The following is a 25204-nucleotide window of genomic DNA, read 5'->3' as shown; positions in this document are numbered from 1 at the left end:
ATACTGGAAATGCTGGTAGTATTTTGACATAATTCTAAAGATACACATAGTTCTTTAGTGTAATGTTCTTTTTTGCTACCCCTTTTAAAAAATAGTAGTATAATAGAAAACAGAATCATGAAAAGAAGATTCTTAAAAATCACTGTTGGTGCAATTAATTCCATTTGAAAAGAGATTAAAAGGATGAATGCTTATTTTTTTTAAAAAAGGCATGTGGAAAGGAACATTATAGAAGTTTACAGTAACAGCTAGAGGGAAATTTCCCTTTTATAATAATGTTACTTTTTCCCTTTAAAATACTACTTATTTTATTAAGAGAATGTCCAGTAAGTCTAAGAAGGAAATTTAAACTTGACAATGAAGTATTTTTTAATGTAGAACATAAGGCATGAAACTTGTTAGAAGTTATCGCTGAGATCAAAATAAAGAAAAATGTTATTTGTATTTAAAAACGATCAGTTTTCATTACCAGGTGAAGAGATCCATTTCCAATTGCGAGCCTAAGGCAGCATTTGTAAGAATGTTTGTTGTTGTGCCTCAGCATAGAAGTAGCTAGAAACTGGTTCTTAAAGCCTTATACACACATGGAAGAATATATTTTTATATTCTACAATGCTTTTCTCTAGCATATTTGATATCGTCTGTTCTTGTATTCAAGATGAAAGACTACAGAGATCATTGCAGTGCTGTGGCAGTATGCATATGTTCATAGACTCATAGAATGGTTTGGGTTGGAAGGGACCTAGGGAAGATCACCTAATTCCAACTGTGCTGCCATGGGCAAGGATATCTCCCATCTACCTCACGCCAGCACACAGTGAAGAATTCACACATGCTCCTGTGTTGTGTGACAGATCTGTCTGATTTTGAGCTGTGAAAAATGAAAAATTTCTTTGAAAGGATTTTTCACTATGGATTGGTTTTGTGCGCTTTCTCCTTTCTGCCATTGATCTGTAAGAAAAATGCTGTCAGCCTTTAGTCCATACCTTTGGCAGATGTAAGTTGACCTAACTTGTTAGAAGTAAATGGAGCTGTGACAATTCATAGTACTAGGTATTTTTAATTTTCATTTATTTTTCACATTGAAATTGTGCATTAAGGAAGACTTTTCTTTAAACATCTTTCATACAAACTAGATATAAAATAGGACTTATTTGATTGAAATAAGTATTTTTCTGTTTGCAGACAGATCAATTTTGTTTTAGGATGTACTTTATTTTGCTTGAAAAAATACATTGTTTAATCCTTTTTTTCCCTTTACAAAATTGGGTGTATTTTCAAATTTTTCATAAGGCAATGATACTGCAAAGGCTTAAGTTCAGATATAGGTTTGCGCATAAAATTAACCTTTTTAATGTAAACTGAAATGGAAACCAAACTGTTCAAGTGTGGTTTTTACTGTCTTTAGCAGTGTTCCATGCCTGCAGTCAGAAATAATCGGCTATATTTTATGTTGTGAACTTGTAACTGGATTTTTCTTTATGGGTCCACTGGTTGAAAAATGAAAATATATTCTATTATTAAATATTGTATTGTGGTTATGAAAAATCAATTATTTCTTCTTTTATGTTTATTTTATAGAATCCGTAAGTTACCTAAAGCACTGAAGGAACGGCAAGCATTTCAAGACCTAAAAAAGAAAATTGATGACTTTGCAGAAAGCTGTCCATTGCTTGAAATGATGGCAAACAAAGTATGCTTGGCATAATAATTTGGAGATAAAATTCACTTGAAAAACTTTTATGACTACAGGAGGCTTTCCACGATTATTTTTACAGATTAAAACAGCTTTATTTGTGGCAAAAATCTAGTTACCATTAGTTTAAGAAAAGTAAAACAAAAAACTCCATGGTGTGACTAGGAGAACTAGTAATGCTTTCAGTAGAGGAGAAATCCAGACTCCTTTATTTGTTTAACAGATATATCGAAAAAGTATCTGATCATTCTCATCTTAAAAATATTAGATTTTAAAAACCTTTCCTAATTCCTATGGACTTTTCTAGGCAATGATGTCACGACACTGGGAAAGAATTGCACAAGTAACTGGACATCACTTTGATGTTGACTCTGAAAATTTCTCTTTGAAAAACATAATGGATGCCTCTTTATTGAAATATAAAGAAGATATTGAGGTATATATTCTCTTCTCTTTGTTTTTAATGATTATCTTGTGATCTGGAACTCTGTACTTTTGGAATCCTGTTTCTAGTCAGCTTTGTAACCTAAACAAATTTGACTTTTGTTGGAGAATTCTTTTGAAGAACGGAGTTTTTTAGCTGATATCAGCAGTGATGATCAGTTTGTTTCCTTTTATCCTGGAGAACGGCTAAATGAATAACTGGTGTTACACTAATCCCTCCCTAGAAGGAATTTTGTTGTTTTAAGAGTAGTGCAATTCTGTCATACTTCTGTTTTAGGGTCTGTCTACATATATATTTTTTTTCTTCTTTTTAAATATTTCATCAGAGAAAAAAAATAGTCATCATAAATCTGATCCTGTTAAATGCTTGAAATCCTTGGAATGTTGTAGAAGTGAGACATTTTATTAATTAAATCCTTAAAAAGTATTAAAGGAGAGTAGGGTTATTTTATATTTAAGACTGACTCTTCACACAAGCACATAGGAATGAGAAAGCTTATGGAACATGCACATACTACAGAGATATTGCCCCCTCCATTTTGGGGACAATAGTTATCTATCAAGTACGGCTTTATGCTATTGTTACCTTTTGCAAGCATAAACGATAACTAAAAATAAAGAAGGAAAGACCCAGCTGTTTCAAACTTCAGTTTCATTGTGAATCTGTTTGCTAAACCTGTGGTCTCTCCATGGTAGTGAGCTGATTTATCTAGTTCCACAAAGGACATACGCTTCTAAGACAGAAACATGAAAAATCAAATCTCAGCTGTATCCAGTTTCCAGGCAAGAATTTAAGCCTTTTAAGAGGTTCAGAGTGATAGCCTTACATTCAGAGGAAGATTTTAAGCCTGTGATGGCATCTAGTATACTCCTGAACATGAACTTGGGGTAGTCCCATCTGAGTAGCTGCTCTTTTTCTTTCTGATGCAATAGCCAATTTTATGATATTCCTGCCCTCATGGTCTTCAAGAGGTAGCAGACAGTCACATTGCCTCCACACAGTCTGTTCTTAGACTGTTTCCTAGTTTTGACTGGTAATGCAAATTTTCCCTAACCCCCCTCAGTGGATATATTGGACTTCAAATTTTAATACGCGCAGAGAGGTACGTTCTGCCTGCAGATTTACTGAGTTGGTGAATTTTCAAAAGTGTAAGGTGACTGAGTGCCCATAAACTATTTCATTTACAAATAATTCTGTAATAAAATCTAGTGGTATAACATAATAATTTTGAGATGTTTTGATGTATATTTCCATTAGCTAGAGCTCACACTGAAATCTGGATCTAGCTAATGAATTTTAATTGCCTTTAGGAGTGTGCATTATGCTAGCCTTAGAGGAACATCAATTACTAGTTTAATTTTACATAGGATATATGCATCAGCGCTGTTAAAGAAAAGGATATTGAAGCAAAATTGAAGCATGTCATCAGTGAATGGAGTACTCATACTTTCAGTTTTGGCCAATTCAAAGCACGAGGAGAACTCCTTCTGAAAGGATCAGATATATTAGAGAAAATAGCCTTGGTGGAAGACAGCCTGATGATATTGGGGTCACTCATGAGCAACAGGTACAAAAGTTAATATATGCACGTATTGTGTAAATCTATTCAAAACCAAAAGTAATCAATTATTATCTAAGGGGTTTGCTTGTTTTTTCCCTTTAATTGTTGTTTATACAGGTATAATGCACCTTTTAAGTCCGCTATACAACAGTGGGTCCAGAAGTTGGCCAACACTGCGGAAATAATTGAAAACTGGATTGCTGTACAAAACCTCTGGATTTACCTTGAAGCTGTGTTTATTGCTGGAGACATTGCAAAACAACTACCTCAGGTATGCTGAATTATGATAATATGTCAATGGCAGTATGTTATAACAAGAGATTAGCCACATTACAGAGTTTACTTAAAAAGGCATATAATAATAAAGGTTTGTGGGTTATGCACAGGCACTTCAGAAGAAGTTTTGCCAAACTGAGGTCTGTCTGGTTGAACTCCATTGAACTTAGTGAAACCTAAAGGAACAGGATTGTTTATAATTCAGGCTCAACTGTCCTTGTCAGCTTGCATTATTAGTGAATCATATGATAGCACAGGGTTCAGTACTACTTATTGGTACAAAACTGGTTTATCATGTCTTCCATATATGTAAATGTTCCTTTCTCCCTATGTGCATATTAGTAGGCTGTAAGTTAAATAATAATGCAACTTTCTGTATGTTCTGTACTTCCTAGGACTCAGTATAACTAAGTCCCACAAAGAGATGCTGTGAGGCTTGGGCAGCTATATGTATTTTAACCTGTGTGAACTATTGCAGTCTCTTCAAAAGGCAGTTTTGGCCTTCCATGAAGGCAGCTGCGAAAGATTTAAGAAATGCTCTGACTTCCTGCAAGAGAGAAATACTAAAACAAGTCATCTTCTCTGTTGCCTCTCCTAATGAGAGGCTTTCATATCATTTCAACACACCACAGTTTAGCACCCTCCATGAAGGATCAACCAGTTCTATATCTTAACAAAACCGAGATGATCTGGAAATTATTAAATACAAATTTATTTCAGGCCACACTTTTTATAAGTAAAGGCTTACAATTTCTGAAAGTAACATTAATTTTTGTAACCTAAGTAAAGCTTTCTTAACTGTTATGTAAGGTAATACGATTTTTTTGTTTTAGTTCATGAGCTGTGTTTATATTTTAATGTTTATCAGAGAATCAATAGGCAGTTTCTGCAGATGAACAAATACCACAGAACAAGTGATGTATTAGCTTACTGCTGAAACTACTTCTTACAAGCATGATACATGAACCACTATTCTGGAAAAAAACAAATGTGATTACTGCCTTTAAAGAAGGAGGAGAAGTAGGAAGAGGAGAAGCTTGGTGGAAAATTAATCATAGATTTGGCGGGCTTAATTGCAATTCCTGCATGAATACTGCAACAAAAAACAAGTGGTCTGTAAGCATCTGAAAGTTAACAAGGAGATTAATAACAGTTGGTATGGTTTTATTAGGAGCAAAACATATCAAAAAAATCTAGCTTATTTTTAGTGTGAACAGCAAGCTTTGTGGATAGAGGAATAAAAGTAGTTGCTATATATCTTGATAGGCTTTTGACACACTCATAATACTATCAGAAAATTAGTTTTTGATTGTTGCTCTGTAACATACAGACAGAAAAGTGAAATGCATGAACAGAAATAACTGATAGCAAGAATATTTTACCCATTTTTGGCTAAAGAAACACACAGACAAATTTGAGAGAGATAAGAATGAGGAGCTATCCATGATACACAAGAAAAGATTCAACAAGCTGGGCTTGTTTGGCTTGAAGGAGAGGAAAAACTGTGGGGGAGACCTGTTTTGGGTGCTCCATGCTTTTAGGTCTCTGATTATTTATGACCTTATTAACATTTCATCTGTTGTAGGAGAAGACTTTTAAAGTCACTATATCTGGAGTAGAAAAATATTTACTTTCCAGCTCTCAGTAGTTGAGAATTTGTCTCCCATCACCTACAACACCTCATTAGTGCAGCAGTCGCAGGCTGTTTATACAGTTCTTGTTTGTAAAGTATTACTACTAAGTTACTCCTCATAACCTGTGTGGAGCAGCCCTTACTGCATTACACTATGTTGTGTGCTGCAATTAGGAAGATTCATTTGTGAGAAGGTTGCTGTTTGAGTTTTCTGTTGCAAGGTGCGTTGGAATCCTTTTACATGGAGAATTTTTTGGTGCTCAGCATAAAGAAAAAGACATTTCCAGAGCTATCCTGGTGGACTCCTTCTCTTGCAATTTGAACTGTCATCATATAAACACTGATTATTGTAAGCATACCTATAAATATTCATATATTAAAAAAAAAAAAAAAAAGAAAAAAAGACTTGAGCTGCAGAGGAAATATTAAACTGTTACCTTGCCTGATGGAATTCTTTGATTTTTAGAAATTGACAAACGTGAGGAAGAACTAATGTATTTTTCACATACTCCAGGAAGCCAGAAGATTTCAGAACATTGACAAATCATGGCAGAAAATTATGCAGAGAGCCCATGAAACGTCAAACATCGTACAGTGCTGTGTTGGAGATGAGACTTTGTCACAGCTATTGCCACATTTGCTGGAACAATTGGAAATCTGTCAGAAATCCTTGACTGGGTATTTAGAAAAAAAACGGTTAATATTTCCAAGATTTTTTTTTGTATCTGACCCTGCTCTTCTGGAAATCCTTGGTCAAGCATCTGATTCCCATACTATTCAGGTATAAGTAATAAAGCAATAATGTTCATACAGTCAATATTAGTAAGTGAGTACCATGGAGGATTTTGTTATTTAGTTGAATTATTTTTTTTCACTTGTGGAAAACCTACAGAAGGGTCTAATACATAATTTAAAGGTAGAGTAAGAATGCCATATCATATCAGTTTATGCAACTTTTTTTTTACTTTTTTTTTTTCTGATTCTATTGTAGGCACATTTATTAAGTTTGTTTGACAATGTTAACCGAGTTGGATTTAATGAAAAAAACTACGACCAGATTTTGTTATTTGAATCTCAAGAAGGAGAACAGGTCAATATTATTGAACCAGTTATAGCTCAGGTAACAGCAGTATAAATTACACTTTTTCATGACTTGATTTAAAGTAGATTTATGTTGTAGTGACCAACAGTGTTGCATCATGTTACAATTTGACTAGCCGAATGAAAACCTTCCAATGTGAACAGCATAATCAAGGCCAGAAAGGACAGGACTCTTGTGTCATTCTGTAACAATTACTTTAGCGGTTTTTTCCATCAGTGCTGATATGAAGTGCTAAATCCATCACTATAAGGGCACACAGAAATGCAGTGGAGCAGGAGGACAGGAATCTTTTAGATTAGAGAATAACATAAAAAAGCGAAGAGAATAGCAAAGAGGGGAGTGGGAGTTTGAAGGACTGGAAAAAAGAAGTCACACAGGGCTGTTTCTCCTTGTGAATTATTCATAAACTAATTCTTTAAAAGTATTTTCTTGTTTATTTCAGGGCAATGTGGAATTCTGGTTAGGTCAGCTGCTGAATGGGATTAGGAAGACAATCCACACTATCATTAGAGAGGCATCAGTAGCCATTAGCGACTCAGGATTTAAACTGTATGATTTTCAGGCAATGTTTCCTGCACAAATAGGACTTCTGGGAATTCAAATGATCTGGACCAGAGATGCAGAGAATGCACTGAACAGTACCAAAACAGACAAAAAGGTAGTATTTAATGAATCTCTGGGGATTAATTAAAAATATTGTTTGGATCAGTATATATTGTGAAAAAATAAAGTAATTTGTAGGAAAAAGCAAAAAATACAACTTAAGTAACCAGAATAAGAAATTAACTAACAGGAAAACAAAATAATTAAAAGTGTTAAGAGGTCACAAATCCCCCAGCATATGCTTTAAAATTGTTTCTAATCCTGTGATTTTCTCTGTTGTTTTGACAGCACATTAATCTTGAGAAGGGCTAATTTGTCAGTTTGGGAATACAGTGAATCTCATCCTATTACTTTCCCAAAATCAGATTTGGAAAGAAATAAGAGATCCCCATATTTGGAGAAATATTTGTACTTTATGGGCTTTGTTTTACTGTAACAGAGTGTCTTAGAATCTGCAGTTGGTGAGCTTTTTTTTTTTTTTTTTTTTTTTTTTTTTTTTTAGGGAAGGGAAAGAATAGAAGCTATTTGAAGAGATGCTGGTTTCATCTCAAACACTTAAAGATGATCTTGTTAACAGCAAGGTGTTACTAATGTAATAACACTGACTCTGAAATAGGAAGGAGAGGATATGAACTAAAGAGTTACAAATTACTATTAATCAGGAATATACAGTGAAATGAGACTAAGAAATAGTAACACCATACTATCATAAAGGAAAATGGAGGAGAAAGGTACTTTGTTGTGCTTTCAGAGTCAATTAAAACAAAGACTCTAGACTGTGAAGAAGACCATTTAGTGTCTCCTTTTCTGTATCGTACAAAGTTTAAAAAGGGTGCAGACCAGTTTTTAATACTAACTAGACTCAGATTCTTTCACACTGCCTAGAAGTTTTTTGGACAAACTCCATGTATTTTTGATGGGTAGGGTGATTCTATACTGCTCCGTTACTTTTAGACTGTTTTTAGCAGTTTTTTTCTGAGCAAACAAGGGGAGTTTTAGGGTTTGCATATATTCACAGAAAGCTTGTGTGATTGTTCTCTCACATACTTGGAACAGGAATGAATATGAACTGCCCTTTCTGACACCTCTGCGCTTTATGATTTATTGTGTACCAGGAAAATCACTGACAGAGGCTGACACAGCTTACCTAAATCAGTATTGCATGGTCATTTTGTATTTTGTGGAATTTTGTAACAGAGTCTGGTACCACATAAGAAATTATTATTTCAGCATTGGCATTTAAGGTTACAGTATATTTTTCTTCTTCTATGGTTAGAGAATGAGATAGATCTCTAGGTTCCTCTGCCCTTCCTGCAGAGTATATACTGGCCAGGCTGATGTTTAATATCCAAAACCAAAGGCTTACGGTTCTGAAAAAATACAGGGATGCAATCATCTGAAGTTGTAATATATAGTAGAGGGAACACTAATCTTGGAATAAAATCTCATGTGACCTGTTCACCCAGATATATAATGATATTGTACTTTGTTGGGCTAGGAATGTGTGTACAGAAGGCACCCTGCATATCCAAATTTAGGATCCTAAACCTAATAAATACAAAGCAAATCATAGATTTCAAGGGCATGGATGTTTGCAGATTTTTTTTCTAAACACTGGAAAAACAAATTATTTTTATATTAATATGACTGTTCTTGCTATATGGAAAAGGTAATGCACACAACAAATCAGAAGTTTTTGGAGCTTTTAAATGATTTGATTGATATGACAACACACAATCTGACAAGAATGGAGCGCACAAAATATGAAACTTTAATCACTATTCATGTACACCAGAAGGATATCTTTGATGATTTGGTAAGTTTTTGAAACCTTTAAGGGACTTTCTTTATGGAAGCTTTTGTGCATATAATTTATAAACAAATCTTACAATGTATTCTCTTTGAGTAACTCTGATATTAGTGCTGTGATATAGCATATCTGTTCTATTCAGTTTCATTTCATATAGATGTCATGCAGAGATAAGGGTGAATTATAGATAAGTTCATGGATTCAGACTTACTGCTTTTCAGTTTTTAAAATGGTTGTTGATATGCAAAAATTTGTTGTGGGAAAAAAGCTTAAATTTTTAGAATTAAGATATTCTCACAAATTGAAAATTTAATAAATTATTTAAATGAAACGTAAAAAAGAAAAATATGTCCCTTTAGTATTGCTATCAATTGTACGTTTTCCAGTCTGGCCTCTGTGTTGATTTAAGGTAATAGTTATTTAAAGATTAAAGCAGTGAGGTTTCACATGTTTGAAATGGATAGCAACAATACCCAGAATGGATATTAAAATGTTTTGTTTTATTTTTATAATTGGGTTGCATCAAATTTCCTTTAGATAAGCTTTTTCAATATATGAAACTACAATTATAAAAATGGGAGTAAAATAACTTTCAAAAAGCTTGCAGTATGTAAAGGTTAGTAATTCAATACAACACTGTTTAATTTGTGTGTGTACTTTAGGAAGATAAATGCATGTGTAAAGAAAGAAAATCATAAAGAAATACTAAAAGTTGGAAAGAAAACTGCCAGGTTCTAAGTTAAGCAAGTGGTTTTATCCTGTGCCCATAATTTTTGATTTTCATAATTAGTTTCTTAATTGGACATTTCATTATGAATTAATGTAATGTCATATTATAATGAAATTGAATCACAGAAAATGGGCTAATTTTAAAGGGTCTATATGTAAAATAAAAAATCAGGGAGAAGTCCAAGGCAAGGATCCTTAATTGATTCATCTAATATTATCCCATTCTGTTAAAACATTCTATTCCCTGCTAATTTTTTTTTTATTTTTTTTTTGTGATTAAGAGAAAGTATGGGGAAGTGGTTGGGAAACCATAATCTCTCCTTTCCCTTGAAGTATATCTACAATGCCAACAACCAAGTATTTTGTAAGAAAACAATGGTTTTGAGATCATGTGTCAAATATAATGAACCAAGATCTATTAATCTACTACAGTTCTAAACATGTGGCAACTTCATATAGAAGAATACATCCCAACTAAAGAAGTACATAGACGTGTAGAACGCATTCCATCTTTGTCTAACATTTAATATTTCCATGAGTAGTGGCATCATGCAGTGTAACCAATATTTTTGCTTAGCTTTTTACGAAGCTTACCATCCTTGTTCTTCAATGTCTTTCTACAACAAAATCCACAATTTCTGTACACAATTCAGAGGAAAATCAGAGTGATCAAAAAGATTAAAAAGGATCAGACTAAGTCATACAACGAGGTTTGAAAAGAATACTGGATGTCTTGAATCCTGACTAATTTTCTGCTCATTCTTTGATCTCTTGAATTTATGCATAGCAGACTTTTCTTGTGTAGAGAGAACTAAATTTAAGGTGAATTTTTTATACTCTTTCTGTATTAATATTTCTCTTCTATTGTAGGTCCGTATGAACATTAAATCTCCATCTGATTTTGAATGGCAAAAACAGTCTCGATTTTATTTTCTCGAAGACTTGGATAAATGTGTTATCCAAATCACTGATGTAGAGTTCACCTACTGCAATGAATATTTAGGGTGTACAGATAGACTTGTTATAACTCCTTTAACTGACAGGTAACTATAAAAAGATGGCAGTATATAGTACTTGAAGCGAAGACTTATTTCCTTTAACTTCCATGAGAGTCAGAATTCTTTGGTTTGCAGTATAGTGCTGCAATATTGATGCCGAACAGCAGAGGCCAGTGCTTATATGTTGATTTAGAGAAAACAGGCACCCCATGGAGGGACCCTGACTTTTCTCTGAATGTTTGTTTGGGCTGTGTGTGCTGTGGTAGGTATTGAAAGTTTACTTGTGCTCAAGGTGACCATAGCTGAATGTCATACACTGCACCCGCTAAGCAAAGTGGATCTACAGAACAGTATGTTGCTGCTTTCAGTAAGCTAATAGTTGCATTTGAATTTGGGGTTATGGCAAATAATTCATTTGAAATCACCCTAGAGGACAGTAACTCAGGACATTGCCTTGAATAACTAGTACAAGTACGGTTTAAAGCAAGGTCTGTGGACTGCAAACAGAAAAAACAAAAACAAACAAACAAAAAGTTTTGAACACAAAATTTAAGAACCTTTTATTGCTGGAGAGTTATACAGCACAGTACAAACTCCATTATATTCATATTTTCCTGAAGTATTGTGTAGTTCTTCACCTAGGCAAGGGGCAGCTGTATTCATGATGCCAAAATTTGTTAAGTGTGAGTAGGAGTGTCAAAATTCTGTGCATGTTCAGTTGTTTGTTGTGTGAAGAATGGCTGCAGGCTGTTGAATTAATGCTGGAATTATCTTTGCACTCTCTGTATCACAAGATTTTATTTACTAATGAAATTTCAGACTTTTGCCAATTTCTGAACCAAAATTTTGCCCAGTGAGCTATTTAGAGAGCCAAAGCCCTGTGCTTGGATACCTAGCTTTTAATATATAACACACATCTGCCAAATTCTATGTAATGTACCTTATTATTCCTATGCTAGATAGAGATCTGTTTGCAGCAGTAAACATGCACTTGATTAGTGGGTATGGCAGCACGACTACGGAGACAACATTTTTGCCCACCAAGAGAGACAGTATCAAGAAAATGTAGTCATTCAAAATTTGTTCACAGAATTAAAATGCAGCCTGATTGGCTAGGGATTAGTTCAAGGTGCAACGTCACATAGATTGAAAACTAGCACAGGATGGCATTTTTGAAGAAAGTGAGTCTTTGGCATGAGCTTAAGCTGTAACAATAGCAAAATAAACCCCACAGGTATCTGTTCTTGGCCAAACCTATAAGATTCAAGCGGAGCTGCAGAGATTGGTGGCTCTCTACTGTCATGTACTGAAAGAGTTTTTGAAGCAGGGATATTTTTTAGTGTTGGCATGGGAAACCTATGTACCTAAGTAGTAGTGTGTGAGAACAGAATTTATTCCCATTATAGGCTTTTCCTTTTTAATACTTTAATGCTGCCATATGGACTTGTATGAGCCTCTGACAATTTTCAAATAATAGTATTTGTGCTTTCCGTTAATCACCTTGGAGCTGAGTGCTGTTTGGCTAATGACCTTGTGGTCAGAAAGATTCCTGAAGCACATAAGAAATACACTACATTAAGATGGTGGGACTGAAATCGAATGTTTCTAAGCATCATGTCAGACACAGACCATGTCATGGCAGTTAAAATAAAAAGAAATGCAAGTGCTGTTTTCTTTCTTAGGACTTTTGCCATGTATGGATTTTGTCCTTAACTCAGTTTCAGCAACAGAACTGTTAGGAACTGTATTTTTTCAGTGTTAACTGAGAGCCTGTTACTGATTACGGTGTAATAAGGTAATAAAGCATTATTACTGCCAGTGTTAGAATGAGCACTGTATTACTTTATAGGAAGTTATACAAGATGTTGTCATTTGTTTCTTTTTCAGTGCCCGTTTTCTCTCCCCAGACATATCATAAAGCTATTGAGGTTTAACAGGGTTAAAATTGTTGGACATGGGCTTGCTGGGATTTTGGAGCATTGTAGGTTAGAACAGTAGCCTTCTTTCCACCTTCAGTAGTCTCCATGCCATCTGGGGAGGCTGTGACTTAACCTTGGGGATGTCAACCCAGTACTTACCACAAGGAAAAACAAGTATTTCTGCCCCCCTCCCCCAGCTCTACAGAATACAAATGCTGTGGTTACAAAAGGGACCTCAAAGTAATTAATAGAAGAAGAGGATTAATCACAGCATCATAGAACAGCTTGGGTTGGAAGGGACCTTAAAGCCCACCCAGTTCCAACCCCCTGCCATGTGCAGGGACACCTCCCACCAGACCAGGCTGCCCAAAGCCCCATCCAGCCTGGCCTTGAGCACCTCCAGGGATGGGGCATCCACAGCTTCTCTGGGCAGCCTGTGCCAGGGCCTCACCACCCTCGGAGTGAAGAATTTGGTCCTAACATCTCATCTAAATCTCCCCTCTTTCAGCTTAAAACCACTCCCCTTGTCTGATCATTGTCTGTCCTAGTAAAAAGCCGCTTGTTCTGTCTCCAGGTGTTACATCACTCTGGCACAGGCCCTGGGCATGAGTATGGGTGGTGCACCTGCAGGGCCTGCAGGGACAGGGAAAACAGAGACAACTAAAGACATGGGAAAATGCTTGGGAAAGTATGTTGTTGTTTTCAATTGTTCAGACCAAATGGACTACAGAGGATTGGGCCGTATCTATAAAGGTAAGAAATAATCTGTTTTTTCATTTTACAGTCATCAGTTTTTGGTTCTTCATTAGTTATTTATTTAGGGATATTTTCTTCCCTGTTTTCTCACATTTCCAGATGCATGCTTATCAACTTTTCCTGACGTTTGATTGTTTCTCTTTCTCTCTTTTTTTCCCCATGCTTTCCATTTTTTTGTTTGTTTGTTTGCTTTTGTTTCATATTCTTGGAGGCTGTTTCATATCTCTGTCCTTGTTTCCTTTTTCCTTTTCATCCTTTTTACTGTTTTTATTTATGCCACTATCCCAGCCATAAGGGAGGGCATTTAGCTCTCCCTTGACATTTTTATATCAAATAAGACTACAAATACAGAGTTCAATGATGTTGTACAAATATGGGAAACACATGCAAAGTGGTGTACTGTCTTATTTCAAACTCACTATATTTTTTTTTAAATCAGGAAAATAAGACAGTGGTCAAACTCTAAGTTTTCATGATAAACAGAGCTCTGAAGTCAGTTTTGCAAGCAGTGGTCAGATGATCCAATGTCTGCGAACTCTATTACGTCTGTTTTCTTGTATATAGCTACAATGCTTATATGGACTTGCAGACCCCAGAATGTAACCATTTTCTGTAAGTGGTGGGCTCTTAAACTGAACACAAGGTATCACAAAAATAATTTTCACTGTTGTAACACTTCCTGAACATTAAAAATATAACCTGGAGATCATTTCTATTTTTAATTAAGAAACGAGCAAAGCTGGCCAAGATTTTAATAGAAGTAACTTTTGTATTTGACTTTATATTTAAAAGCTTAAGAGTATCCAGTTAAGCTTTTCTAATGAAGATAGAAAGCCTGAAAGCTAGGCCACATTTGGATTAAGATGATTTTATATTTAATTTTCCATCTTTCTATCCAGTCTCCTTTGTGGTCTTACTGGGTTTGTGTATGACTGAGTTTGATCAAGAAGACTTGTAGGACGTATTTAGAAGAGCTGTGTTAAAAACAGGGCTAGGACTAATTTCGCTGGACTTCACAGTTCTTCTTCCTAATCCTTTTGTTCCTTTACAGACGTTTTTGGGCCTCATTAACTTGTTAATTTTCTTTAATGGATATATTAAAAAGAGGAAAATGGGAACAAGTAGAACATAGAAAGAAGAAGTGTCAAGGAGACACTCCTACAGAAAGAGAGGATAAAGTGCTCCCTGCTAGAGCAACCATATCATTTCCATATCAGGAATCTGTGGTAGTACAGCTGCTATTTGGGAGTTGCAGATGGTAGAGCTAGTGACTGTCCTTAGCCATTGTAAAAGTCTATTCCCTGGTCCTGAGCTGGTCCCATAAAGAGTCCACTCTTCCAATAGAAGTTCTGCTGTGCCACAGGGATGAAGTGTTTCATCACAGTCTTCATTTTAAGCATTAGTTAGCCTTTTAGTTAATCTTAAGGTTTTATTTTGATCTTTTTAGGTGAATACAGGCATTCACTGCCTTGGGTGAGGCTGAAGCTGGCTCCTGTGGTACTCTGATGAGCAGTGGGAGCAGAAAACAGTTTTCACAGTATCCCATTAAGTCACGCTGGGATGTGGGCTAAAGTTTCCTAGAAGCTGATGACTTCTGTGCTGAACATATTATTGTAGTCCTTACCAGAGGAAAATACTATGTATCTGACCAAGGCCAGATCATTGCATATCAAAAGAGAAAATAGTCCCCTAGAGGTCAGGAGCTATGTAAAGCTGCTCATTTATATAATAACAAACAAATGCAGGAACATTTCTCAGCTAGAGACTGAACTAGCTGTGTGTAGGAATACTTTTCAGTCAAGATCAAAAGTTTCAACTTTTAGTTGGGTGTCTTTTGTGAGTGAGAAGAAAGTAGGATTACATACAGCTTTTCCCTTTCCCTTTCCCTTTCCCTTTCCCTTTCCCTTTCCCTTTCCCTTTCCCTTTCCCTTTCCCTTTCCCTTTCCCTTCCCTTTTCCTTATGCACAATATGACAGTGCACAACAAGATTAAATTGTCTCTAAGCTGTTACACAGCTGACAGTTTGCTTGCTGTGCCTTTGCTTGTGTGTGTGTGGTGGTACGCTTATGTATGTTCTCTTTGTTTCTTTTTGTCTGTCTTTCCGTCTTCACTGCCAAAGGGAAATAATTTTGCAAGAACTGAATTAATACAAAACTGGGGGATATTGACCTTGCCTGAGAGTCAGGTTTCCCAATGCCATGCAGCAGGTGGCATTACAGAACAAGTGATATTCTTCCTTCCCCAAGGAAAAATTGCTTAGCTAGAACTGAAATCATCCTTTAGAGAAAGCAATTTCAAAAAATACATTTGATACACAGGTAATAAGTGTAGGAGATATTATGATATGGAACAGAGTCTCTTTGTTAAAGAATGTTCAGCTTTAGGGCTTTTCCTTGCTATATCCCTAAGAGTAGATATTGCTGTTTATTAAATAAAGTAGCAAAAACACTTTTATTTTTTTTTTTTTCCCAGTCTGTGTCCTAATAGCCATGCAGTATATGTAACAAAAGGAACCAAATGCATTTGAAAAACATAATTTTTTTTTGCAAGGGAGCAGCAAGACTAGGGCAGCTCCATGATAAAAGTTCTGTATTGGGGTTCACTTTAATCAAAAATGAATTTGAGCAGTAGGCCCAGTAAGACAGCTGAAAGTTTTGTGCAATGTTACATTCAATTTATTTTATAGTACCTATATATTTGGAGTTGTCTTCAAATGGCTTAAGCCAAACTAAGCTCCACTAGGCCCGTGGGATGAATTAAGCACCTCTGAATATTTGTTTGTAGCACCAGTTAAGGTGCTCATCCAGGACCTTGCTGGATCCAGGCAACAGAAATAGTAGTCAGCTGTGGGCTTTGAGAAAGAAGACTGCAATTCTTGCATAGACGTGCTAGCTTTTGTCTCTTGTGGAGTGGATGTGGAAGTGAAGGAGATTACACAGCTTCCCCATTACCTTTCAGGAAAGTTGCTACTGTTGACTCTCCCATTTCAATCCTTCAAACATGACACAGAAGGAGTGTTTGACACTCCAGAAGACATTAGTTTCATGATGTTTATGGATACTAATATCTGTCTAGAACTCCATCATGGCCTGTTACAAATGATAGTTGTGTGAATTCAGATTCCTCTCACTAGAACAGCAGAATACTATTCTCCAACTATTTTTAACCTATGAATTAACTGCTATAAAAAGATACAATGGTGCTTCCACAAATGTATCAATTTCTGAATTTGATCCTGTGCTTTGCATTAGGTAGGTGTCTCCTGAGCTTATCTTTGACAATTTCACTTCCTACATAGATAAGTTTCCATGATATATACATGTTTTTGATGGTAGGTACTATATACAATATTACTGAATGATTTCCTCCTTATGGTTACTGCAGAAGTGTAGGATTCTTTGAGAAGAATTTTATACGTCTTTCTTACAAGGGATAATTCTTTTTCTTAGTGTTAATGCATGTCCTAATTTATTTTGAGTTTTTACTCCTCATTTTACTCTGTGTTTATACTCTTTTTCTCCTGTTATGTTATAAAGAATATGATATGCTATATATATAATTTATATATACATAAATTCTTCTTGTTTGATCTGACACACAGTGTTTAATCAAATATTTTCCTTGTTGTCTTTTTAGGTTTAGCCCAGTCAGGTGCATGGGGTTGCTTTGATGAATTTAACCGCATTGAACTTCCAGTTTTATCAGTAGCTGCTCAGCAGATATACGTTGTACTTCAGTGTAAGAAAAATAAGAAACCTCAGTTCATTTTCACTGATGGTGATGTTGTTGACATGGACAGAGAATTTGGCATATTTCTGACTATGGTATGTATGTGTGTAAATAGCACCAGTATGGACAATCTTTCCCATTTCATTGCCCATAGAAGTATCCTTGTTCAAATCGCTGGAACTCTCTGTTAGAGCACAGTGAATAGAATTTGAACAACAATTTGTTCAAATGATAATGATATTTTCTCTTGCCCATATTTTTATCTGGAACCTAGGACTTGATATATGCAGTCATCATTAACTACATATTTTATTTTTTTGTTCAGTATTTCACATGTTGAGATTAAATCCAACCATCTCATATTTTTAGCCAAAGTCTGTCAAAATGAAACAGTAGTAGTTGACTATTGGAAGGACTACTGTAGGTGTTCTGGTCGGTATTTTACCACCTGTGAAGAATTTTTGACCTCAGTCCTTCTGTATGACAGGATGAAGGAAGTCACCTTCACTCTGGTTCATTGACCTCCCAGAGATTTATCTTTGGTGTCTGTGGACTGTTTCTGTCAGTGAAGGAGGCAAAGAAGCAGGAAAGTGGAAGAGTACTCTAAAAGCATCTTTGTATCTCCTCCTCTTTAGCTGTAGGCTATACATGTAAAATTCAAAACTGAAATATTTGTCTTTATTGTAAGGTTTCCTGTCTTTGAAAAGCTGTTAATGTTGTCACTCTAATTTGTAAAAAAAGGATAAATTAACTAGTAGTGTACCAATGCCAGTGAAAATTCAGTGTAAAAACAGCTGGAAGAGTTTAAGAAGCTATCACTGCATAGCCAGAGACTACTGTTGTCACAACTGATCCATGTGGTAGTCATATGAGTGACTTAGACATCTTCAGTGAAAGGTCAGATTGATTAATTTAAATTAAATGCAGTAGTGGCTTGTAGTGCTTGACTGACTTTGGGCTGGATAATGCTCACAAGGGGCAATAACCTTCAGCACTGGAACACTATCAAGACCCTGAGGAACTAATTTTTTTAAAACAGCTCCAACAAGAACTGTAAGTGGTTGTCTGTTAATGTCTGTGTGTCTTGGGCATCTCAAAATACCACGTGTGATACCACATACTTCATGAACTGCAGTATTTGGACAACTTAGTAGTGATGTATAATTGTGACGTTCTTTAGTTATCCACTGTAATCTAGCATGTGCTCCTGTGTTTGCCAAATAATTATCAGAAAATATAAGCCTTCCTATCCTGCTGTCATTAAGTGATATTTTATTTTACATTTTGCATTTTTCAGAACCCGGGCTATGCAGGACGACAGGAACTTCCAGAAAATCTGAAGATTCAGTTTCGCACAGTTGCTATGATGGTGCCTGACCGTGGCATTATTATGCGAGTCAAGCTGGCAAGTGCTGGTTTCCGAGACAACCAAATCCTTAGTCAAAAATTTTACACACTCTACAAACTCTGTGAAGAGCAGTTATCTAAACAGGTAAAATAAATATTTGTTCAACCAGATGCTGTCACTAGAAGGGAATGTAGAGAATACACTTTCATAAGATATATAATTATTTTGACACTTGGGAACCTAGTCATTTTTAGGGTTTTCAGTTTCAAGTTCCAGCAACAGAATTTGAAATCATAATGTTATTTTTATTTTTCAAACTAATTTGTACAGTAAAGGAAGTTTAAAATTAATTCTTAATTTTAAAATACAGTACAGATAATGGTGAAGATATGAGCAACTGTGTACAGAGCTCTACAGAACTTTGCAGAGGACAGGTTTTTCAGTCTCCTTACTTTAGGAAGACTAGATATATTGGAGGGTCAGTGTAAGAATTGTAAATAACTGAAGAGTGCCTAGAAGGCACTGTCTTACTGAGTGCTGCCAGACCTATTAGAATTAAATTTCACCAGGGACATCAAGGGCAACAAGAAAGGCTCTGTAGGTACATCAGTGATCAAAGGAGGACTAGGGAAACTGTGGGCCCTCTGCAGAAGGAAATGGGAGACCTGCTCACACGGAATATGGAGAAGGCAGGTACTTAATGACTTTTTTGCCTCAGTCTTCACTGGCAAGAGCTCTAGCCACGTAACCCAGGCCCCAGAAGGCAAAGGCAGGGACTTGAAGAATGATGAACCACCCACTGTAGGAGATGATCAGGTTCGAGACTATCTAAGGAGCCTAAATGTGCGCAAGTCCATGGGACCTGATGAGGTACATTCATGGGTCCTGAGAAAACTGGCAGATGTAGTTGCTAAGCCACTGTCCATCGTATTTGAGAAGCTGTGACAGTCCGGTGAAGATCCCACTGACTGGAAGAGGGGAAACATAACCCCCATTTATAAGAAGGGAAAAAAGGAAGACCCAGGGAGCTACAGGCCAGTCAGTCTCACTTCTGGGCCTGGCAAGACCATGGAGCAGATCCTCCTGGAAATTATGCTAAGGCACAGGCACTATTTTCCATTGAAATTTCCTCTGTTACTAATTTTGACCGTTGTCTCTTGTCCTTATTCTCTGCTGGACTCATTGCAATGTCAATGATAGCTGACTAACATGGAAAAAAACCCAAAAAGATCACTAAGACCTATCATTTATCAAATGATACCAGACTTCATCATAAACATGTAATCTGCCTTCCAAACTTCACAGGAATTTATTAAACCTTTTTGTCTTAATTTTGCCATATGCAAATAATATTCTTGGCAGTATCTGGCTGAATATTCACATCTAAGTTTGTAAACTGGTAACAACTTGGCACCTGCTGGAATCATAGAAAATGAGGCTGGACAGCGCCATGAGGGGTCATCCATATACCTGCCTGGAGGAAAAATCAATTCTTAGCTAAATAATTTGCTGTAAATGTTTATGACTCTCTTTAACATTTTGCATTGACAGATGCCTGAGCTTTCCCAGGCAGCCTGTTCCAAAGTTTGATTTTCTTTATGGTCGTAATGTTTTCCCTGAAGTTGACTTGAAGAATTTCTCATGCTGTAACTAAATAAATTGCTTCTTTTCCTTTCTATTCCTTCTGCCTTCCTCTTTGCAGGATTTTTTTTGCATGTCAAAGACTTACTGTAACTCATCCTCCATATTTACCCTTTCTACTTCTAAAGCCAACTTTGTTTTACTTCCTGTTATAGCATGTTTTCTAGTTAGCAGCTATCTTTATTTTCCAGATTCTCTTCAGTAAGGTTCATCTTCAAGTATGGAATCCAGCCTTTGGCGTAGTATGTGCCAACCACAATGGAAAGGTCTTTTCAACTGTCCTAAAAAAGCCACTTGCATTTTTATTGTGTTCTATAATTGTAGATTTATGTCACTGGTGAGTTTGGGGTTTCAGTCCAATGGCAGATGCTTTTCTCAAAAGCCTTCTGCACCTGACTCATTTTTCATTTCAATAAAGAAGAATTGCTCCTCTTTGATACTTTTGCATTTGGGTATTTCTATCTGTGTAGTATTTTTCTCTTTATTTAAATTCATCCTACTGTATTGGGTTTACATGGCAACATTTTGGTGGCAGAGGGGCTGCAGGGGTGGCCTCTGTGAGCAGAGCTCAGCAGCTGCCCCTTGTCAGATCAGACCCAGCTCCAGCCAGCTCCAAAAGGGACCCACTGCTGGCCAGAGGTGAGCCAGGGAGTGAGGCTGGTTGGGCCTCTGGGAGAGCAGATTGAAGAAAGGGAAACAGAAAACTGCTGTGCAACAGCAGCTGGGAGAGAGGAGTGAGAAGCAGTCCTGCAGCCCCCAAGGTCAGTGCAGGAGCAGGGCAGGAGGTGCTCCAGGCACGCAGCAGCAGTTCCCCTGCGGCCTGTGCAGAGGCCCCTGGTGGAGCAGGCTGTCCCCCTGCAGCCCACGGGTCCCACACGGAGCAGATCTCCACGCTGCAGCCCGTGGAGGAGCCCCCGGTGGAGCAGGTGGATGTGGCCTGGAGGAGGCTGCGGCCCATGGAGAGCCCCCGCAGGAGCAGGCCCCGGGCCGGAGCTGCAGCCCGTGGAGAGGAGCCCACGCAGGAGCAGGGGGTCTGGGGGGAGCTGCCGCCCACCCATGGGGGATCCGTGCTGAAGCAGTTTGCTCCTGGGGGATGGACCCCGTGGTACAGAGCTGTGTGGGAGCAGTTGTTAAAGAGCTGCTGCCTGTGGGCAGCCCCCGCAGGCTCAGTTCGGGAAGGACGGCATCCCGTGGGAGGGACCCCACGTGGAGCAGGGGCAGGGAGTGACCGTGAAGGAGTGGCAGAGACAAAGCATCAGGGATTGGCAGCAGCCCCCATTCCCTGTTCACTTGAGCTGCTTGGGAGGAGGACATAGAAGAGGGTGGATGGGGGGAAGGTGCTTTTAGTTTGTTTTTAGTTCTCACTGCTCTAGTCTGTTAGTGATAGGCAATAAACTACATTAATCTCCCTATGCTGAGTTTTTTTTTGCCCATGACAGTCATACGTGAGTGATCTCCCTGTCCTTATCTCAACCCCTAAGCCCTCTTCATTGTATTTTCTCCCCCTTTCCCTTTGAGGAAGGGGAATGAGAGAGTGTCTGAGGTGGAGTTTGGCTGCCCAGCCCAGACCATTTATTGAATTTCTCTTGGTCAGTTTGAACTGTAGTCATGGTCTAGTTTACCAGCTTGGTATCACCTGGAAACCTAATCAATAAGCTACTTATGCTGAAAATTTTGAGTAGTGCTCAACGTATTATTCCAGTCTGTCTGTGATAGGAGTTGTGAATCTACCATTACAAATAATTGCATGTAGATCAGAAGATACCTTATTTGAGAAGAAGATACCTTAATTGTTATGAAACCATCCACAGAAAGGAATGCTATTATGTACAGGATAAGATGGGCTTACATATAAAATATTGTACTTGTATAATTTTCAGTATGTTATTTTTACATCGGCAAGAGATGGACTCTTTTAGTTATCAATCCTTGTACCATATATGAAGATAGTAACAGTGATCAGGTAACAGAGGGTAGTCCGAAGATGTGTGCTTTACTGTTTGTGCATCTGGCTTATTATGAATTTATGAAAATGATAGAAGCAGCAGCTTTGTTACAGATGACTTGTAAAAGTGGTAGTCTACCACCAAAAGGATGACATGGCAGTCATGGACTTACAACACTGGAAAATATTTTCAGGATATGATAGCAACAGAACTGGAGCTCCGGTTGAAATGATAAAGAGCTGTGAAATTCCTTATATTTAAAAGTTAAATAGCCTAGTCATTTCTTTAGTTACCATAGTCATCATCCCTTTCTTGATTTTAAAGGCTTTAATTGTTGTGGTACCAATTGTGCTTATGTATTATTTTGAGGTTCACTATGACTTTGGACTAAGAAATATCCTGTCAGTTTTAAGAACACTTGGAGCAGTGAAAAGATCTAATCCCAAAGAACCAGAGAAAACCGTCGTGATGAGAGTTCTGCGGGACATGAACCTCTCCAAATTGGTATTGTAACAGTGGTAACTTTCCCAAAAAAGTACTTTATTTGCATTTGTAAAGTGTATTTATTATGCACTTTGAAAAGCTCTTTTTCTTCAGCAGTTGGATACATTCCTTTGCATTTTTTTACTGCAGTTTCAAATTTTTATCAGAATATGGTTATGGTGAAAGCACTATTTATTTCTGAAAGAAATTAAAATACATCAGAAACATTAAGTGAGAAAATAGAAAAAATAGTCAGAAATACCATTAGATCCTAGAGGGCATAACCTGGTCCTCTAGTTATATTTTATTTTTTCTTCTTTCTGCCCCATCTAAAGAGAGAAAGGAAGAATACATTGTGTTAGCTTTTAATAGTGTCATTGAAGATCCTTCTTAATCCAGAATTTAAAGACCCTTCTTAATCCAGAATTTCATTTTATACATTTCTTGGGAGTCTGTTGCCTTTTTAGAACATCATAAGAATTGCAATGAGTGAGGTAACTGGTAGCAGCTAACACCTACTTGTATAGCGTAATCTTTTTTGCTATTACTGTTTAAAGTATTTGTCTGTCTTTCTATTGCTGTAATTGAAAGGTTATAGCATATCTAGAATCCGTGTATTTACACTGGCAGCCAGTTTTGTGATGGAACCAATTACTCTGCTTCTGATGTTAATCTATTCAGCACATTGGTACATGCATTCAAACCTATAGGCATGCTTCAGTGATTTACAGAAGGAAAAAGATCATAAAAAAATCCAAGGGAAAGTACAATTTGAATAAATCTTGCTGACTTGTGTAACAAATGGAGAAATGTGTGAGTTTATATTGATGTGAACTCTATTATAAAGTTAACATTTTTATAAGCTTTAAGTATTTAATTTAGAAATTGCTACTTGTGATTGCAAAGTATGAAATTCACTTAATAAAACTGACTCATAATATTTGCTTTGGAAAAGATACAGTTTTATACTGCCATCCTTTAAATGGCATATTCTTAAAGATTGTTTACAGCTGTAATAATAATTTCATAAATTGAATAAATAATGTATTTCCTCCCTACTTTATGCTTGACAGGTGGATGAAGATGAACCTTTATTTATGAGTCTCATTAACGACCTCTTCCCTGGAATTACTCTGGATAAAGCTGGGTATCCTGAACTACAGTCAGCCATTCAGAAACAGGCAGAGAAAGCAGGGCTTATTCATCATCCACCGTGGATTCTTAAACTCATTCAGCTGTATGAAACTCAGCGAGTCCGACATGGTTAGCATGCAAGATGAGGTTTTGAGATTGCATAAAAGCAATGAAGTTTTTTATATTATCTGCTACAGAGTGCAGATTATTTTCACAAAAAATGTCTTTTGAAATTGAACAGATGTCATTTTTAAAGCTTATGTGGATATCTTGATAGGAAACTGTTAGGATTCTTTTTCGCTGTGCAACGCACACTGAAATTTTAGCTTTGTTGTATTACATTTTTATGGGTAATATGGGTGTGGCCTTCAGCATGGTTGAAATATCTATAGAGTAAGGTAAAATGTAGAGTATATGTCCCAATTCAGAGACAGATGAATTTGTTCAGTATTCTGAAAACAACCGTTGCCCTCAGCATTCAGTCATGAAGCTTATGGTTAATGTTATTCTGAAATTGTGATGCTGAGAAGATTACAAAAATAATCTCCCAAATCTTTAATTTAATAGATTCTATCAAGAATGTACTAGAATTCCACGTGTTGGTTGTGTTCAAATCTGGCCATTTCAACCAAGGAGAAATGCTCCACCTGCTTGAGCAGGGGGGTTGGACAAGATGGCCTCCACAGATCCCTTCTAACCTCAAGCATTCTATGCTTCCATTAGAATACATTTTTGTTGTCCACAAAAGGGTAATGAGTAAAGTTTACCCTGTCCTAGGAAGGATACCAAAAACAGTAGTACAAGCATGTTTACCATTCATAGCTGAATGAAAAAAAAATATGCCCTCTTTTTGAAATGCTCTCCTCCTCTTCCCAAGACTCTACCAACCTAGGACTTTTAGTCTGTGAGGGAGAAAAAATAAAGGAAATTTAACTAAATTAACATTCAGCTCACTTTAGAGAAAATACCAGGCAGTCTGCATTGTATCAAATTAGGTTTATAGCTTAGGTTTTGATTGTTTGTTCCATAATTCTGTTGAAGTGGTTTCCAAAGCCAAATAAGGACTGTGTTGTCCAGTTGCCACTAGGGTTAACAGGAGTTGTTATCTAGCTCCCCTCCATGACTTTCTACGGGCAGCTGGCAGAAGCCACGAAATCGTCAGCGCTTGTTCTCGTGGGGGACTTCAACTTCCCAGACATATCCTGGAAGCACAACACAGCCCAGAGAAAGCAGTCAAGGAGGTTTCTGGAGAGCGTGGAAGATAGCTTCCTGATGCAGCTGGTTAGAGAGCCTACCAGGGGAGGTGCTCCGCTAGACCTTCTGTTCACAAACAGTGATGGACTGGTGGGAGATGTGGTGGTCAAGAGCTGTCTCGGTCAGAGTGACCACGAAATG

At 36.9% G+C, this 25204-nt stretch overlaps 1 protein-coding gene across 3 annotated transcripts in view; it reads left to right on the top strand.

Moving 5' to 3' along the window:
* The window catches only part of LOC106036018 (dynein axonemal heavy chain 5-like), a 151916-nt gene that overhangs the window by 41979 nt on the left and 84733 nt on the right, over nucleotides 1-25204 (top strand). For all 3 annotated transcript variants that reach the window (XR_010829567.1, XM_066992676.1, XM_066992678.1), the window contains exons 32-45: nucleotides 1582-1693; nucleotides 2004-2132; nucleotides 3509-3708; nucleotides 3820-3973; nucleotides 6126-6392; nucleotides 6603-6731; nucleotides 7156-7371; nucleotides 8986-9132; nucleotides 10726-10898; nucleotides 13347-13525; nucleotides 17165-17352; nucleotides 18555-18749; nucleotides 22562-22696; nucleotides 23749-23938. Coding sequence is in view for 2 of the 3 variants with exons in the window: in XM_066992676.1 (XP_066848777.1) it covers nucleotides 1582-1693; nucleotides 2004-2132; nucleotides 3509-3708; nucleotides 3820-3973; nucleotides 6126-6392; nucleotides 6603-6731; nucleotides 7156-7371; nucleotides 8986-9132; nucleotides 10726-10898; nucleotides 13347-13525; nucleotides 17165-17352; nucleotides 18555-18749; nucleotides 22562-22696; nucleotides 23749-23938 (2414 nt within the window). In the remaining variant the exon portion in view is untranslated. The remainder of the gene's footprint in view (nucleotides 1-1581; nucleotides 1694-2003; nucleotides 2133-3508; nucleotides 3709-3819; nucleotides 3974-6125; nucleotides 6393-6602; nucleotides 6732-7155; nucleotides 7372-8985; nucleotides 9133-10725; nucleotides 10899-13346; nucleotides 13526-17164; nucleotides 17353-18554; nucleotides 18750-22561; nucleotides 22697-23748; nucleotides 23939-25204) is intronic.

Source organism: Anser cygnoides, chromosome 2 (assembly GCF_040182565.1).
Source record: "Anser cygnoides isolate HZ-2024a breed goose chromosome 2, Taihu_goose_T2T_genome, whole genome shotgun sequence".
Classification (NCBI taxonomy): domain Eukaryota; kingdom Metazoa; phylum Chordata; class Aves; order Anseriformes; family Anatidae; genus Anser; species Anser cygnoides.
Note: the sequence above shows the minus strand (reverse complement) of the source record. Positions and strands in the feature narration are given on the sequence as shown.